Source organism: Sus scrofa, chromosome 2 (genome assembly GCF_054392235.1).
Source record: "Sus scrofa isolate SSC_HxYL_T2T_F1_AM1 chromosome 2, Sscrofa_HxYL_maternal_Yorkshire_Landrace_v2.0, whole genome shotgun sequence".
Lineage (NCBI taxonomy): Eukaryota > Metazoa > Chordata > Mammalia > Artiodactyla > Suidae > Sus > Sus scrofa.
The window spans coordinates 123,975,546-123,993,584 of record NC_139384.1 but is presented as its reverse complement, the minus strand read 5'-3'; the positions used below and the strand labels follow the sequence as shown (position 1 = coordinate 123,993,584).

General features: G+C 41.6%; 1 protein-coding gene across 9 annotated transcripts in view; it reads left to right on the top strand.

Annotated features, from left to right (window-relative positions):
- Nucleotides 1–593: 593 nt before the first annotated feature.
- Nucleotides 594–18,039, top strand: part of FBXL17 (F-box and leucine rich repeat protein 17) — a 491,597-nt gene continuing 474,151 nt past the window's right edge. For all 9 annotated transcript variants that reach the window (XR_014838483.1, XR_014838481.1, XR_014838482.1 and 6 more), the window contains exons 1-3: nt 594–1,996; nt 14,760–14,882; nt 17,767–18,024. Coding sequence is in view for 3 of the 9 variants with exons in the window: in XM_003123817.7 (XP_003123865.5) it covers nt 1,004–1,996; nt 14,760–14,882; nt 17,767–18,024 (1,374 nt within the window). In the remaining 6 variants the exon portion in view is untranslated. The remainder of the gene's footprint in view (nt 1,997–14,759; nt 14,883–17,766; nt 18,025–18,039) is intronic.

The following is an 18,039-nucleotide window of genomic DNA, read 5'->3' as shown; positions in this document are numbered from 1 at the left end:
CCTAGTCGGATTCGTTAACCACTGAGCCACGACGAGAACTCCCACCAGCAACAAGTATTAAAACAAATGGAGAAACACTGCGGTGCTGCACTACCAGTGCGCCCCTCACGTGAGAACAGGGGTCCGCAACAGACCAGAGGTGCGCATCTGTCATTCCACCAGAAGGGGTCGGCTGGGACCCAGGTCGGCCTTCCGGTGGAACCCAGTTTACACCTCCTTAGAGGTCCTGGTCTTCAAGTCCGGAGGTGGGGGTGACGAGAGCCAAACGCCTCCCGGCCAATGGCAGTTCTTCAACTTACACCTACAGACGTCAGCGCTGCTGTGCCGACGGATGTCACACAGCTGGCTCGGAAGCGTCTCCTCCCGCCCCGCAAAAGGGGCGTGGGCTCTGCAAAGCCTGGGGCGACGGAAGGGAGGGGCGCTAGCTCCTCCCTGCGAGCCCCGCAACCTCGCCGGCCCGCTTCCCAGCAGTCCCTGCCTAGCGGCCGTCCCGGGTGAGCAGCCGAGCGCTCGTGCCCCCGCCCCGAGCGCGCTGCCGCCGCGGCTCCGCCCCCTCCTCCAGCGGGCCGCGCGCTCCTGCGGCTCGGAGCTGTGTCGCGGGCGCGCGCGCGGCCGGCGGAGCCGCAGTTAAAATGGTCCTAGCAGGACCCCCGCGTTCCCCCAGCCGCCGCAATGACTGACTGAGCCGGCGGGCCAGGCTCGGACTGGTCACCTAGCTGAGAGGCTCGCTCTCTCCGCCGCGTCCCCAAAGCTCGCGCCTATCGTTCTCCCGTCTTCCCGGGGCAAAGCATGTAGCCCCAATCGGGCGCCGGGCTGCCCGCAGCTGACGCCCCCCCCGCCCACCGTCGTGTGTGTGCCTGTGTGTGCGTGTGTGTGCGCAGGGCAGGCGACCCCGCCGCGGGCCCAAGGCCGAGCCAGCGAGCGGCCTGCCCCGCTGCCGGGAGCCCGGCTCTCCGGGCCTCCCTCCTTCCCTGTCCCGGTCCCCCTCCTCGGGGCCTTCTATATGGGCCACCTTCTCTCGAGGGAGCCGCGTAACCGCCCGAGCCAGAAGAGGCCTCGCTGTTGCAGCTGGTGCCGCCGCCGTCGCCCTCTCCTCAGGCTACCCCGCCGGACCCCGGCCAAGGCGCCCCCGCAGCCGGCGGCGCCCCGGAGCCGGGACTGCTTCTTCCGCGGGCCCTGCATGCTTTGCTTCATCGTGCACAGCCCCGGCGCGCCCGCCCCCGCCGGCCTAGAGGAGGAGCCGCCGCTCTCGCCGCCGCCGCGGGACGGGGCCTACGCCGCGGCCGCCTCCTCGCAGCACCTGGCGCGGCGCTACGCGGCCCTGGCCGCGGAGGACTGCGCTGCCGCCGCCCGCCGTTTCCTGCTATCCTCGGCCGCCGCCGCCGCTGCCGCCGCCGCTTCGGCCTCGTCGCCCGCCTCCTGCTGCAAAGAGCTGGGGCTAGCCGCGGCCGCCGCCTGGGAACAGCAGGGCCGGAGCCTCTTCTTGGCCAGCGTGGGGCCCGTGCGCTTCCTGGGGCCGCCTGCAGCCCTGCAGCTCTTCCGGGGACCGACGCCGCCTCCGCCACCGCCAGCCGAGCCCCCCACGCCCCCCGAGATGGTGTGCAAGCGGAAGGGGGCCGGGGTCCCCGCCTGCACCCCTTGTAAGCAGCCCCGCTGCGGCGGGGGGGCCTGCGGCGGCGGCGGCAGCGGCGGAGGCCCTACGGGAGGAGGCGCCTCGCCGCCTCGGCCCCCCGACGCCGGCTGCTGCCAGGGCCCGGAGCAGCAACCGCAGCCTCTCTGCCCCCCGCGCTCCTCTCCCACTTCGGAAAGTGCCCCCACAGAGGCCAGCGGGGACTCGGTCCGAGCGGGGGGCACCGCCCCCTTGCCTGCCCAGCAGCAGCACGAATGCGGCGACGCGGACTGTCAGGAACCCCCCGAAAACCCCTGCGACTGTCATAGGGAGCCACCCTCGGAAACCCCAGACATCAACCAGCTGCCGCCATCCATCCTGCTCAAGGTGGGTCTGGGCGAGTGGCGCAGGGATGCGCGCTTTCCCCCAACCCTGGCCCCCGCCTGGGAGGTTTTCTTTCTCCTCCCTCTAAGCGCGGAGGAGGGGGTTCCCTGACAGCCGGGAGCTTTTCGAAGGGGAGTTTGGGAACCCAGTGGGTTGGATGCTTAAGGCCTATTTTTTGAAGTAGAAAAACTTGGGGTCTACTGAATATCTTGTATCCTGGGTCTGTTTTGCACAATTCAGGGTTCGTCTCTTAGATTCCTAGACCACTGGTTTAGAAACTATTCGTAGGTTTTGTGTGAAATATATTTTTTTAATCAATTGAGCACTTTACACTTACTGGGTAAAGACTTTGGATGTTAGTGTTTTAAAGTGTCCAAACAGTACTTTCAGATTTGATAGCTGCTAGTTGATGTCAATAACAATTAACTTTTATAGAGTATTTACCTTGATCAGGCGCTGTGCCAGAGCTTTGTATACATAATATCTCATTTAATCCTTCAATTAAAGCTGTGAGAGAAATTGTTAACATACTTACATGCAAGAAAAAACTGGTATTTCAGTGCCATGTGTTTTCAGTAGTAAGTTAGGCAGAAGTGGTCTTTACTTTTATGGAGCTTACAATTTAGTTGGGCTTGAAGAGGCTGGATGACTTGCCCAAGGTCACACACTGACAATAAGGGGCAGATCTTGGGAATTAAGGTCTGCCTGACTTGAAAACTCTTTCATGTATTCTGTGTTGTATTGCTTTTCTACATTTTAACCCTTACGTGAAAGCATGCAGATTACCAGAAAGTAAGGACAAATGTATTTTTTGGGGGGAGATGGATGAGTGGAGAAGAGGAAGGTGTCCTGTCTCACTTTTAGCTAAATAAAATTTGTGATTTTGTCAGTGTTAGGGATAAGCTTAGTTATGTGATAGTTTTTAGTAAGTTATTAAAAACTTATTTTTTCCCTTATTTTCCCTCTTCTCTCTCTTTCACACACCTGAAACTTTCTGGCGCTTAATAAATACAAATCTCCTTTTTCAGTGTGGATGATATTTAAGCTAGCCAGAAAAACCTAGATAAGAATTTGACTACTTTTATTGTGACTGAACAATATACTTGTTATGTAAACTGTATACAATAAACTTCCATTAGACTTTTTGCATATTTATAATCCTGTGCATTTGGATCTGTTTATTGTGATATTATTATTTTTGTAATAATATAGTAAGAGTGGGGAAGCTTAACTTTTCCTTATGTCAGAATTTATTTAGCTTATGAAGGGGTTTTTTGGGGGGAGTAATTGCCACCTCTCTATGTTTAAGGTGTGCATTTTAGGGCAGAGGGAACTTTCTTGAATCCTTTAGGTTTGTGGATGACATGGACAAATATCAACAAATACTTGGTATAAAAGTTTGATTGCTGTCTTTGTCTTGATTGCTTACTTTGGTAAGTAAGATTGCTTAAAAACAAAGCAAAAACAGGTACTTTCTACCTAAACCATTATTTTATAAGTTAGAAAATATTTTAATACTTAAAAAAAAAGGACGGACACAGTTTCATAATAAAGAGAATTTTTGTAGACTAAGTTTATTTAACTGCTACATTGTTTTTGATTATATTTTTGCTGAAAACCTAGTCCTAGGGACATTTGGGTTAGTCATTGGATTTACCCTGCGGTGTTGTAGTGTTTAAGATGTTATGTATATTTTCATTGCTTGTATTAGAAACTTGGATGAGGATACTCTGTGTGGGTTTCATAGTCCTAATGACCAGCACAGAGTGAGTTGAACTGTCTAGAATGAATTGAAAAAGAAGTTTTTCAGAGTTTACCAACCCAAGTAGAACTTTTGGGGATAAAGTTTGGGGGAGCATATCCTCTGTTAACACAGTGTTCATTGCTGTCTTCTCCCCTAAGTGCAGTAACCTGGTACTCAGTAAATACTGATGAACAAATGAATGACCAGGTATTTGGGAAGTCTGCCCTGAGACACTTGGTGAATATGCCAGGCCTAAAAGGGAAGTCTGAGAAATGTTTCTGTCCTGAGTTATTACTGTTCTGAGCCACAACAGAGGCATGTGATGGTGAAAAGTTTCAGGCTCTGTTTTGGGTGAGAACTGGAGGTGTTTGGCTTGGAGAAGAGACGACTTAGGGGAGCTATGGAGAGTTTTTTTTTTTTTTTAATAGTTAACCAGTGAGTTGTTGCTTAGAGAAGCACTGATCCATTACCCCCATTGGAAAGTATGCCCTACTCTCCAGATAATGGGCCAGTAGCTTCTATAATTGTATTGTCTCATCCTTTATAGCAGAAGTTACTATAGTTGTAGAAAAAGGTAATGTGGAGGGGAGAGAGTTTGGGAGACAAACTTGAGGAAATGTGATTTAAAGGATATTTTTAGGGAAATTGACTCAAGCTACCATACTTGTTCAGTTTTGGTTTTTTTGTTTTTCCTTCTTCAGATATGACAAAAACAAAAGAGAAAAACGAAATTCTGTGGTGCTTCATAGGTACATTTTTGGCTCAATATCAATAAGGTTCTTTTTCTTTTTATTTTTTTATAGCTGCACCGGGGGATGTGGAAATTCCTGGGCTAGTGATTTAATTTTAGCTGCAGCCATGGCAATACCTTTAACCCACTGTGCCAGGCCAGAGATTGAACCCCTGCCTCTGCAGTGACCTGAGCCACTGCAGTTGGATTTTTAATGCACTGTGCCATGGTAGGAACTGTAAACTTTTTTTTTTTTTTTTTTTTTTTGTCTTTTTGTCTTTTTAGGGCCGCCCTCGTGGCACATGGGGATTCTCAGGCTAAGGGTTGAATCGGAGCCGTAGCCACCGGCCTACCTCAGAGGCACAGCAATGCAGGATCTGAGCTGAGTCTGCGACCCACACCACAGCTCATGGCAACACCGGATCCCTAACCCACTGAGTGAGGCCAGGGATAGAACCCGCAACCTCATGGTTCTTAGTCATACTCGCCTCCACTGTACCATGATGGGAACCGTGGAATCTCTAGACTTTGTAAATTTTGTTCTTATGTAAGAATTACTTGCTTTAAAACATTGAAATAATGCAGGTAAAGCGAAAGTTAGCCTTGGTTTACTCCTACCCTCCCATCTGGTTTATTCTCCAGAGGTAACTTACTGCTGGTACCAGTTTAGGTTGTTCTTCTAGACCTGCACTGTGGACAACAGTAGCTGCTAGCCACATGTGGCTATTTAAATTTAAAATAATTAAAATAAAATTTAAAGTTCAATTTCTCAGATATAGTAGGTGCATTTGAGAGATCATAGTCATGTGTACAGTACTGGGCTGTACAGACCTGGAATATTTTTATCATTGTAGAAAGACCTGTGTAAAACTTCATGGCTTTTTTCCTAAATGATACCAAAATGTACATCTTACGCAGTTTATTTCATTGACCGTATGATTTGGAGGTCTTTCCTTATTTAGGGTTTTCTTCAGTTCTTAAAAAATTATAGTTGATTTACAATATTATGCCAATTTCTGCTGTATAGCAGAGTTACCCAGACATAGGTATATATACACATTCCTTTTCTTATTTTATCTTCCTGGTTTTCTTCATTCTTTTTGACTGTTGTATAGTACCCCTAGTATTAAACCATACTTTATTTATTTCAGTATGGTATAATTCAATGTTTCCAATTTATTTATTTGTCTTTTTATCATTTCTAGGGCCGCTCCCGTGGCATATGGAGGTTCCCAGGCTAGGGGTCTAATCGGAGCTGTAGCTTCCAGAGCCAGAGCAAAACCAGATCTGAGCCGCATCTGCGACCTACACCACAGCCTACACCACAGCTCACGGCAATGTCGGATCGTTAACCCACTGAGCAAGGCCGGGGATTGAATCCACAACCTCATGGTTCCTAGTCGGATTCATTAACCACTGCGCCACGACGGGAACTCCCAGTGGTTCCAATTTATTACAACTACAGACAATGCTAATAGATGTTTCCTATGCACAGGTAGCTGTTTTTTTTAAGGATTGATTTCAAGAAGTGGAGATATGTGGAAATTTAGGGTTGAAGAATGTGAATAATTAAAAATTTAGAAAGTGCTTTCTAACTACAGGAGCTGTGTAAAAATGAAATGAATTATTTCTTGAAATGGTGAGCTTCACTGGTAATCATAATTAATGTGACTTCAGAACAGGAAGAGTCTTTTGAGGTCATCTGGTCACTCCCTGATTTTATGCATGAAGAAATACGCTTGGAGAAGTGACTTACTCCAAAACATTTTAGATAGTGAATGGCAGACACTAGGCTGGAACTTTGCCTAGCATTTCCAGGTCTAGAGATCTTTTCATCATATGTATAGGAGGGCCTGAATAATCTCTGAGATTTTGTGAAAGAAATTCCTGAATTGGAGAATGGGGAAAAGCTTACACCAGCCAGCATGTAACTATATGAGTCAGAGGCTAATTTTATAATTGGGCCAGTAGGATTGAATTGTGTCTTTAAATATAAGAAATTTGAGAGGCAGGGAATGGCTCTTCAAAGGTCAGCTGTGGGAATAGCATTTTCTTAAGTATGTAAACCTGTTATATATGATCTTGGACTGGGTTCATGGATTGTTTTGGATCAGATAAGCTAGCTTCAGTGTTTACTACCTGTTGCCTATGTAACTTTAAGCAAGCTTGTCTGTGCTACCATGGTTAGATTTTTATATAGTGGAACCACTATAACAGTTTTACCAAATGATAGCAAGAGGATATTTTCCTTTAAGTAGATTTTTATATAGTGGAACCACTATAACAGTTTTACCAAATGATAGCAAGAGGATATTTTCCTTTAAGTAGTTTCCTTTAAGTAGTTCCTTTAAGTGGGTGTTTTGAGATCTGTATTTAAATTTTAGAGGCTTTATGTGCTATATGTTTAGGTAACTTGCTCTCTGTCAGCGGACTCTTCTTTCCAAAGGAAACCAGATAAGACCCAAAGTCTAGCACCCCTATTAGAAAACTGCCTCTCCAAGCATGTGTCTCTGATAATGTGCCTGTAGGTATCAAATCTGTATTTTTACAGCTCTATTACCAATAGGTTGCTTTAGTGATCAAGGAAGAGTTTTTATAAGAGAAATATGCTTTGGAGGAAAGCTTGTATACCTGATCTATTTTTTTTTTCCAGATGTGAAAGCAATGGAAATGGGAGTTGAAGACAAAAAGTAATGCTATTTTTTTTTTAAGAGCTTTTAATGTAGATTACTAGTGGGTAAGAGGGATTAAGTTACATGTAGCATTTCATGAATGCTTTGACTTTAAGGCTGCAGTACCATATAAATTCTAGAAAGTATGTCTCTGGAGTCCTAGGGATGGTTTTAGCTGCTGCTGAAATGGGGTGTCTTTAGGAAGTCAAGTTCAACGTTTTTCTTTGCTGAAGAGTGCCAAGTAATCTTGGATAACATAATCAAATCAGACTACCAAGGAGTTCCTGTTGTGGCTCTGTGGGTTAAGAACCCTATGAAGTACCTGTGAGGATGCCGCTTCATTCCCTGTCTTCACTCAGTGTGTTAAGGGTCTGGTGTTGCTGCAAGCTGCACCATAGGTCACAGATTCGGCTTGGATCTGGCATTGCTGTGGTGTAGGCCAGCAGCTGCAGCTTTAATCGAACCCCTAGCCCAGGAACTTCCATGTGACACAGGTGGGACCATAAAAGGAAAAAAAAAAAAAATCAGGCTTCTGAAAGGTGAGATTTGTTTTCTTCTAATTTTGAGAAGTGTATATGCTTTGGGGCTGTAATCAGTAGCTGTCAAGGAGGGTAACCTTGAGCTCTTCTTTACCAGCTTGGGATACCAGGTTGTATAAATGATAGGGAATGTAAGGGAAGATATGTGAAGGCAGATATGGAGGTGCTTAATATTAAAATAACAGTTTCTTCAAGAATTGCTTACCCTTGCTTAAATATCCTATTTTGTGCTTATCCAGAATCTTGAAGCAACAAGTATATATTGTCCAGTATAGGGAAATATAGCTATTATTTTGTAATGATTTTAATGGAGTATAATCTATAAACATTGTATCAATATATTATATACTTGAAACTAATATTGTAAATCATCTATACTTCAGTTAAAAGTAAAGAATCTTGCCCACGTCTTGGCCAATTTGGAATCCAAGTGATGAGGTAATGTCATCTATGTGGAGGAAGAAGCTGGCACAGTGATGGGAGATTGGTTGCATACACATCTGTGTACATTGTCTCACTCTGCCCTCTAAAGGGTCTTTGAGCAGCAGTAGTACCTGATAACAGCTACTTTACTTAGTATTCAGATCTTAGCTTCTAAATACTGTTCTCCACTAAGCAGAACCAGTGTTACCTGGAGAAATGACTTACTCCAGGGATGGGACAAGGAAAGCACAAGATGAGCGTAGAATATTTTGTACCAGAACACAAGGAGGTGCTCAGAGAATAATGGAGATATGTCAAAAGGACAAATCATTTCATAGTATTTCCTCCTAAAATACTTAAAAGAATCTTCTGTTTTCTTGAATTCTGTGACTAGCTTTAGAATAAAACGTATATAAACTTCCGACTTTTCTATAGGCTAACACTTGGTGGTAATAGTTGGGATTTTATTAGTTTGTTATGATTTAAGTTTTGATAATTGTGAGAGAAAATTTTAAATTATGGATGGTCAGTATAAAATAGCTACAGGTTTTACTTCTTTTCACTTATTTCTCTAAATTGCATAAAACCTGGGTTCTCACAAACCTTAACTCCTTTTACTGGTGATACCTGATAGCAGAGAAGATCTTTCCATCAAGAAATGAGTTGGCCAAATGTAGGTGTTGGTATGGTTGATTTTTTTTTATTATTTATTTTTTTATTTTTAGGGCTGCACTAGTGGCATATCAAAATTCCCAGGCTAGGGATTCAATTGGAGCTATAGCTGCTGTCCTATGCCACAGCAACACCAGATCCGAGCCACATCTGTGACCTACACCACAGCTCATGGCAATGCTGGATCATGAGCGAGGCCAGGGATTGAACCTGTGTCCTCAAGGATACTCTTCATCATTGCTGAGCCACATCAGGAACTCCAGTTTTTAAGTAATATATATAATATAAAATTCCATGGGATCTCTATGACCAACAGTGTGTTCTCTGGAAGCTTTTTTGTCTGATGTGTCTTCTGAAACCTTACATCAATGCTCTTGTCAAAATAGAATCTTTTGGAGTTCCAAAAGTTCCAAAAGTTCCGTTGTGGCTCCGTGGAAGCGAACCTGACTAGTATCCCTGAGGATTCAAGTTCAATCCCTGGCCTTGCTCAGTGGTTTAAAGATCCGGCATTGCTGCGAGCTGTGCTGTAGGTCACAGTTTCGATTCGGATTCTACACTGCTGTGGTTGTGGTGTAGGCCAGCTGATATAACTCTGATTCCACCCCTAGCCTGGGAACTTCCATATGTGGCAGGTGCAGCTCTAAAAGAAAGGAAGGAAGAAAAAAGAACAAAAAGATAAAATCTTTCACCACTTAGAAATATCAGTCTGGTCGTGTTTGGTTCAGATTATATTATTAATATAATTTGTGCCTTTTCTGGTAATTAATAGTGTAGTCTTATTGTCCATACGTACCTCTAAAGATCAAGAATATTAGGCTTGTTTACAACCCAAGTCTTGACTAGAAGTCATTGCTATTTTCCAATATCCATTCCCCTTATATTCTTTTTAGTAGCAGGACCCACTGTGTTCTAGCTAGGCATATGACCACCTAACTAGAAACTATTTCTTAGCCTCTCTCATAGGCAGGGGTGGTTGTGTGATTAAATATTAGGTAATACAATGTGAGTGGAAACAGTGTATACAACTTTCAAGTCATACTATAAAAGGTAGCTGCTTATCCCTTGCTTCCTCTTACCTTTTCCAGGGCTAGACCACCTGGATTAAAACAGTATGTCAACCCTATAAATTAGGGCACTGATGAAAGAGCAACAAGATATAAAATGATAGGCGTCTGGATCTTCTACAGCCTTCGAGTACCTCCTTGGCTTGAACTACTGTCAGGTTCAAACCATTGCTAACAGATCTCTGTTAAAGTAAGCAGTTTCATAGCTTGATGCAAGTGCCAGCTTACTTTTTTCAGTATCATTTTTTTTCTCTTTATTAAATAGAAGTGTTGTTCCAGGCCAGTCCTTTACAGACCCAAGTTCTCTTTCTTCAAAGAAACCTTTGAAATGCTCTTTCTCTTGAATCCCAAATTATCCAGAGATAATTCAGAAATGCCTTTCACTATATAATCTTAAAGCCAGTGAACAAATCTCATGCCTTAGTCTGTCTTCTCCAGAAGCCTAGGTACATGTGCATAGATGTTTGTTAAATGAATTAAGAAAATAGCATGGGGCAGAGTAGTTATTTTCTGGGGAGTTAGGATATGGGCATGATAGCATTTTAATGACAAAAGCGGGAATATTTAAACATGTGTTAGATATTTATTTCTATTTAACAAATTATACAGTTTAAAGCCACAAAAACTTATTACCTCATATTTTCTTTTTTCTTTTTCTTTTTTTGTCTTTTTGGGGCCACACCTGTGGCATATGGAGGTTCCCAGGCTAGGGGTGGAATTGGAGCTGTAACCAGTAGCCTACACCACAGCCATAGCAGTGTGGGATCTGAGCCACATCTTTGACCTACACCATAGCTCATGGCAATGCCAGATCCTTAACCCACTGAGCGAGGCCAGGAATCAAACCTGCGTCCTCATGGATTCTAGTCAGATTTGTTTCTACTGAGCCATGATGGGAACTCCTATTATATCATATTTTCCATAAGTTAGGAATCCCTTTGTGACTTAGCTGGGTCCCTCTGATCCAAGACTATAATCAAGGTATTTGTTGGGACTTGAAAATTTTCACCCAAGCTTACTCATGTGTTTGTGGACAGGCTTTAGGTCCTCACTGACTGCTGGCTAGATGCTGAAGCTCCTTGCCATCCCATGTGGACTTCTCCATGAGGCTAGGCACAATATGGTAGCCTGCTTCTGGTAGAGCAACAGAGCCAGGAACGGCCAAAAGGAAGGCCACAGTGTTTTTACCCCAATCCCAGAAGTAACATGCTGTCTCTTCTACCATAATCTGTTCATTAGAAATGATTCATTCAGTAAATCCATCTTACACTCGAGAGGATAACACAGGTGTAAATACCAGGAGATAGGGTAATTGAGGACCATTTTGTAGGTTGACTGCCACAAACCATATGCAAAGATCTATTAAATATGTATTGATATTTCAGCTTAGTATTTTGCTTTTTCACTTTTATCTAACTTTGCTGGTCTGGTTTCATTGTCTTTTGACCCACTTATTAAATTTTCCTTCACCTGAATAAGACACATCTAGGTACACCTAGATTCAGTCAAATATCTGTTAATTATAACAATCATCTCACTTTTTGGTAAAAAGCTAAGGTTTGAAGGAGGTACTGTCCAAAGTCAGACACATTTTAAACACGGTGTTTCTATATTCCATTTATCTTGTGTCAGTTTAGGGACAAATTAGCCCTTTAAAACCATGTAGTCCTTCAACCTTAAATAAATGATCTAGTCTCCATGAATCTTTTGTTTCTCCTCTATAAAATGAGGAGGATGAGCATAAAAATGTCCGTAAGAGAGGGACTTGCAACTTGGGCTGCACGAGTTTCGTGAGTCCTTTCCACTATATGTATATTTTGCCCAGTTATCTACATATATATTCAGTATATATATTCTCTCGATGTAGATAACTGGGCAGAATTGCCCAAAACTATTTGGGCTTTGGAAGTTGACCATAGATAGACAACAAATTGAGATGCATTATTCTTAGGAAAACTGCTAGATAGAAGTCTACATCATACATCAGTCTTGCATGTGGCCCTTACTGTGCCCCCAGTACCTTTTGCAAGAATCAGGAGTTTGGGAAACCAGCAGCTTTGGTGTCTTAAGAAGGTAATTCCATTTGGGGCAGTGAGTAACTACCTGTATTTGTCAAACTAAATGTGATGAACTTGGTAGGAAAAAAGTGGTGAAAACCCACGTATTTGCCGATCTCATGTTATCGTGCTGGGATGAATAGGAGACGAGCCAGGAATTTAACAGGTCAACTTGGGAAATGAGGGAACATAAAGGAATAATAAGGTCTTCATGTATTTTTGGCTTAATGTGAAACCATGTACATGTGCAGGGAAAACTGAGAGTATCTAGTAGAAAGCAAGGGCCAAAGCAGAATTGAGAACTGGCTAAACTTTGAATTGCTCTTCCCATCCCAGATACAGATTAAAGAGCAGGCTGGAGGTGTTTGAGCATATCTTTGCCCAAATAACTAGCTGAAAACTAGGCAACTTAGAAACAGGTTGACCTCCATAGGAAGCTAGGCTAAAAATAGGTGATGAGTTAAACTTGGGGAGTTACTGTCATGGGGCAGTGAAAATGAGTCTGACTAGGAACCATGAGGTTGCAGGTTTGATCCTTGGCCTTTCTCAGTGGGTTAAGGATCCAGTGTTGCCATGAGCTGTGTGTAGGTCGCAGACGTGGCTAGGATCCTGCATTGCTGTGGCTGTGGTGTAGGCTGGCAGCTATAGCTCGGATTCAACCCCTAGCCTGAGAACCTGCATATGCCGTGAGTGCAGACCCCTGACCAAAAAAAGCAAAAAAAAAAAAAAATAAAAAAAATAAAAGAGTTAAACTTGGAGTTCCCGTTGTGGTGCAGCAGAAATGAATCTGACTAGCATCCATGAGGATACGTTCAATTCTTGGCCTCACTCAGTGGGTCAGGAGTCCAGCATTGCTGTGAGCTGTGGTGTAAGGTTGCAGATGTGGCTTGGATCCTGTGTTGCTGTGGCTGTGGCATAGGCTGGCAGCTGTAGCTCCAATTCAGCCCCTAGCCTGGGAACTTCCATGTGCTGCAGGTGTGGCACTAAAAAAGTGGCCCCCCCCCAAAAAAAGAATTAAAACTTGAACAGAGACATCCAAACTGCAGGGGACTCAGATCCTCCTGTTTAAGGCCAGGGATTGAAGTTGAATAAAAATTTATGAAAAGTAAATCAAATTCTAGAGTTGCCACAATATGTTATCTAAACTGTCTAGTTTTGAATGAAAAATTAGAGACTTGTAAAGAGAAAAAAAATGTGACCTATCCTGAGAGAAAAGAAAGCAGTTAATCGAAACTGGACAGGCACAGGTATTAGACTTAGCAGATAAAAACCTCAAACTGCTATTATAAACATGTTAAAAGAATGGAAGGAAACATTATTCAAATTATAGGAGAATATGGTAACATTGACCCAACAAATGGGAAATTTCAATAGAAAGAAATGGAAACTATAAAAAAAGCATTTTTGATGCTGTTGCAAATAGAAGTGCTTTCTTATTTCTGAATTGTTCATTGTTAGTATTTAGAAATACTTAACTCTACATTTTCTGTATATAAGATCATGATATCTGTGACTACAACATTTTGATTCTTCCTGTTCAATCTGGATGCCTTTTATTTCTTTTCTTGAGTAATTGCCCAGGCTGGAATCTCTAGTACAGAGTTGCATAGAAGTGGAGATAAAAGTCTTTGTCTTGTTCCTCATCTCAGAGGAAGACTTTTAGTCTTTTACCATTAAGTGTAGTGGTATCTGTGGAATTTTTATACAGGCAATCTATCACTTTAAGGAAGTTTCCTTTTATTTTTCCTAGTTTCTGAGTATTTTTTTTTTTAATCAAGAAAGAGTATTGGCTTCTGTCAAATGCTTTTTCTGCATTAATTGGGATGGTAGGTTTTTAAAAAAATCTTCACTATTAATGTATGTTCAATGGTTTTTTTTTTTTTTTTTTGTATGTTGAACAATTTTGCATTCCTGGAATAAATCCCACTTGGCATGGCTTAAGATCCTTTTAATATGCTGCTAGATGCAGTTTACTAATACTGTTGACCCTTGAACAACATGGATTTGAACTGTGCAGGTCTTCTTACATGCAGATTTTTTAAAATAGTAAATATTAAAATAATATGCAGTCCTTGGTTGGTTGAGTCTATGGGTGAGGAACTGTTTATCGGGAGGGTAAACTATAAGTTATACTTGGTTTTTTGACTCTATTAAGGGTCAGGACCCCTAACCTCTGTATTGTTCAAGGGTCAAATGTATTTTGTTAAGGTTTTTGCATCTAAATTCTTAAGGGACTTTAGTCTACAGTTTTTTTTTTTTTTTTTGGTGGTGTCTTCGGCTTTGGTATCAGGGTAACACTAACCTCATAGAATATGTTAGCAAGAGTTTCCCTTCTGCTGCAACTTTGGAAAAAATTTAAGAAGGATTTATATTTGTTCTTTAATCATATTGCTATTGAGGCTATTTGGTCCTTGGCCTTTGTTGGAAGCTTTTAGATTGCTGATTCAGTATTTTTACTTGTTAAGGGTCTATTCAAATTTTCTATTTTTTCCTGTTCAGGTTTTTTTGTATATTTCTGGAAGTTTGTCTTTTTCATCTAGGTTATCTTATTTGTTGTCATACTATTGTTTATAGTACTCTCTTTTAAATCTTTCTATTTTTGTAAGTTTGGTAATAATGTCTCTTTTTATCCATGATTTTAGTTATGTGAGTGTTTGTTTGATTTTTTTTTTTTTCCCTCTTAGTTTTGTTTTTAGCTCCTTCTGTAACATACTTCCTCTTTAGGACAGTCCATAACAATGATGGCCACTTGTACTTAAGATGGTTTTCTGTTTTAAAAAGTTAATTTTTTCTAACTAATAAAAACATTGTAATGTGCTTTTAAAATGCCTAGCACATATTATATGGTTCTTTTTTTATACACAGATATTTTCCAATTTATCCCTGGATGAGCGTTGCCTTTCTGCATCATTGGTGTGCAAGTACTGGCGTGACCTTTGTTTAGATTTCCAGTTTTGGAAGCAGCTGGATCTTAGTAGTCGTCAGCAGGTATGGAATCTAATTCTGAAGAAACACTCACTTTGTTTTGACCTACCCCAAAAGTACCTTTTTCCTCTTCAGAAATCGCTTCTTTCGCTTTACTTTTCCAAAATAGTTCAAATGACTATATAATTCTGTACTTTAGTAATATATATATATTTTTTTCAAATTTACGTTGAAGCTACTAGGTTCCTGTGGCGAAGAAGATACTTTTTAGTTTGGGTTACTTTTTAATCCTCTGCGTTCATCCTCTTTGTTTATCTCCCACCTTTCTTTGGCTATCTGTTTTGAAAAGTTATTAAACTTTCCCCTCCTTGGAGGGTCATTTTATGGATGTTAGTTTAATAGTAGAAAATGATGGCAAACATTTGTGTAGTACTGCTGATGTGCCATGTACATACACATGTGAGCCTTATATATATTCATTTGATCAGCAACCTTATGAGTTGATTATCCCTATTAATATGTAATAATTTTTATTATACTTTTTTGTTTTTTTGTCTCTTTAGGGTTACAGGCATATGAAAGTTCCCAGGCTAGGGGTCGAATCAAAGCTGCAGCTGCCGGCCTACACCACAGCCACAGCAATGCCAGATCCAAGCCGCGTGTCAACCTACACCACAGCTCTTGACAACGTTGAATCCTTAACCCACTGAGCCGGACTAGGGATCAAACCCGCGTCCTCATGGATATTAGTTGGGTTTATTTATGCTGATCCACAGCGTGACCTCCTCTTATAGTATTATTTTATATGTAGAAATGGAAGCAAAGTGAAAAAAGATAACTTACTTTCTTTTCCTTTTGTTTTCTTTCTTTCTTTTTGTTGCATTTTAGGGCTGCACTTGTGGCATAAGGAAGTTCCAGGCTAGGGTCGAGATGGAGATACAGCTGTCCTTGAATATAGTGATATCACTGATGTGGAAGGTGGTTCACATTAAAGACTCTTGGGATTTGGTATAAGTCAGCTCTGTCACATCACCAGTGGTATATATGTGTGTTTATAACACATATACTTTAAACAAAATAAGCAAGTCTTGCGCATTTGTGTGTAAGTTTTCTTTTTGTTTTTCTGCCTCCTTGGTAAGAGGTTAAAACAATGTCATTATCTGCCTGGGTTCATGAAATTTGTGTCCAGAGGGAATGATGAATATTTAGTTAGTTGTGACTGGTAGAGTGGAGAGAGGTAATGTGAAGCAGTCCATTGGCCCTTTACTTCATTAGTCTTGGATATCTGAGCTATTTGTTACAAACTCAGACTAAGAATAGCTTTTCTTCTCTGCTGGTAGTTAGGTCTGAAGGTGAAAAAAGAAAAAAAAAAGATATGTTCTTTCCAACAAACAAATAAAGGAAGTTTGAACTTGGCTTTTATTCCTAGTATCCCTCAACACTCCAGATCTTTCTTACTTTGTAAATTGCATCACGTGTGCTTTCTCTCACCATTCATATTACTCGGAAGACTTAAATAATGTTAACTGTTTTTTTTTTTTGGAAATATGATTGGTCAGGGAATGTGTTTTTAAAAATTGTTTAAAAACTTGAGATAGCTGAGTTTTTCACCAGATGAATTTTAAGGCTTACCTATATATTTAGCTTTGAGTCTTTTGAGAAAAGCTCTTGATGTGACTTTTACATATAGTCTTCGGTGTGCTGATAGCCAAATGATATATTTTCTAAGTTGTGGATTTAGTTATATGTGATGTATTTGGATAGAAGTAGTAAAATAATTGAAATTTATACTCCCTGGTCAGTATCATCTAATATTAAGTGTGAAAAGTCAAGATTCATACATTGTAAGACTGATATATACTCTTTGTTGGGTTAAGAACAAAACCAACTCAAAATCTCAATACAGTTTTGTTTGTGGGGAGTTTTTAGTGAATTTGAAGGTTTCATTAAAGTAAGTTTTCCTAACAAGGATGGATTTTTTAGGCTTTTAATGAAACACGTATATTATCTCTTGGTGTTTTCTGACACCAGATGTGTGTTTTTTCCATTCTAACAACAAATTCTCCAATGCCAACCAGGTGTCCAACAATTCAGTTCAATCCTGACACTTAACTCCTGGAGTTAGTACAGACCTCAGAGGTTAATTGCTCATTCCCAGAAGACTGTCCCCTCTCTTTAATGCTAGACTCAAGTCCCGAGAGCCACCTGTACTCTTGACTGACCAGCTGTAAATTTGAGAGTTTCTCCAGCCCCCTCCTCAGGTTTGATAATTTGCTAGATTGATCAGGACTCAGGAAAATACTTGTCTTTACTGGCTTATTATAAAGGTTATAACTCAGGACCAGCCAAATGGAAAAGATGCATGGGGCAAGGTATGGGGAAAGAGAGTATGGAGTTTATAAATCCTCTCCGGGCATATCACCCTCCAAGCACTTTGATTTATTTACCAACCCAGAAGCCTTTCACATCTCATTGTTTAAGAGTTTTTATTACCCAGGTTCCAGCTCTCCTCCCCCCTCACAGGAAGCCATAAGATGGAGGTTAAAGTTTCCACCCTCTAATCACATCGTGTTTGGTCTTTCTGTTGACCAGCCCCCATCCTGAAGCTGTCCAGGGGCCCCTACTTTAGTCATTTCATTAGTATAAACTTAGGAATAGTCAAAATGGGCTTGTTAACAATAACAAAAGACATTCCTATCACTCAGGAAATTCCGAGGGCTTTAGGAGCTCTCTTCCAGGAACTGGAGGCAAAGACCAAATATCTTTTTTATTATACCACAGTTCTTATTATGCTTTAATATCTAAGTAAGAAGGTTTTCTATTGATTGCAGTTTTTATGCTGTAATCTAATTATTATTTATTGGGGAAAATTTAATAAATGGGTAGAAAGTTTCTACTATTTTAGCAAAGGTTTAAATTTATTGTCTTTTTTCCTCCCCTCTCATAGGTCACTGATGAATTATTGGAAAAAATTGCATCAAGAAGTCAAAATATAATTGAAATCAACATTTCTGATTGTCGCAGTATGTCTGATACTGGCGTATGTGTTCTAGCATTTAAATGTCCTGGACTACTTAGGTATACAGCCTACAGGTGTAAGCAGCTTTCTGACACCTCTATTATTGCGGTTGCCTCTCATTGTCCTTTACTTCAGAAAGTTCATGTAGGCAACCAGGACAAACTTACTGACGAAGGACTCAAACAGGTAAATTTTAGCATC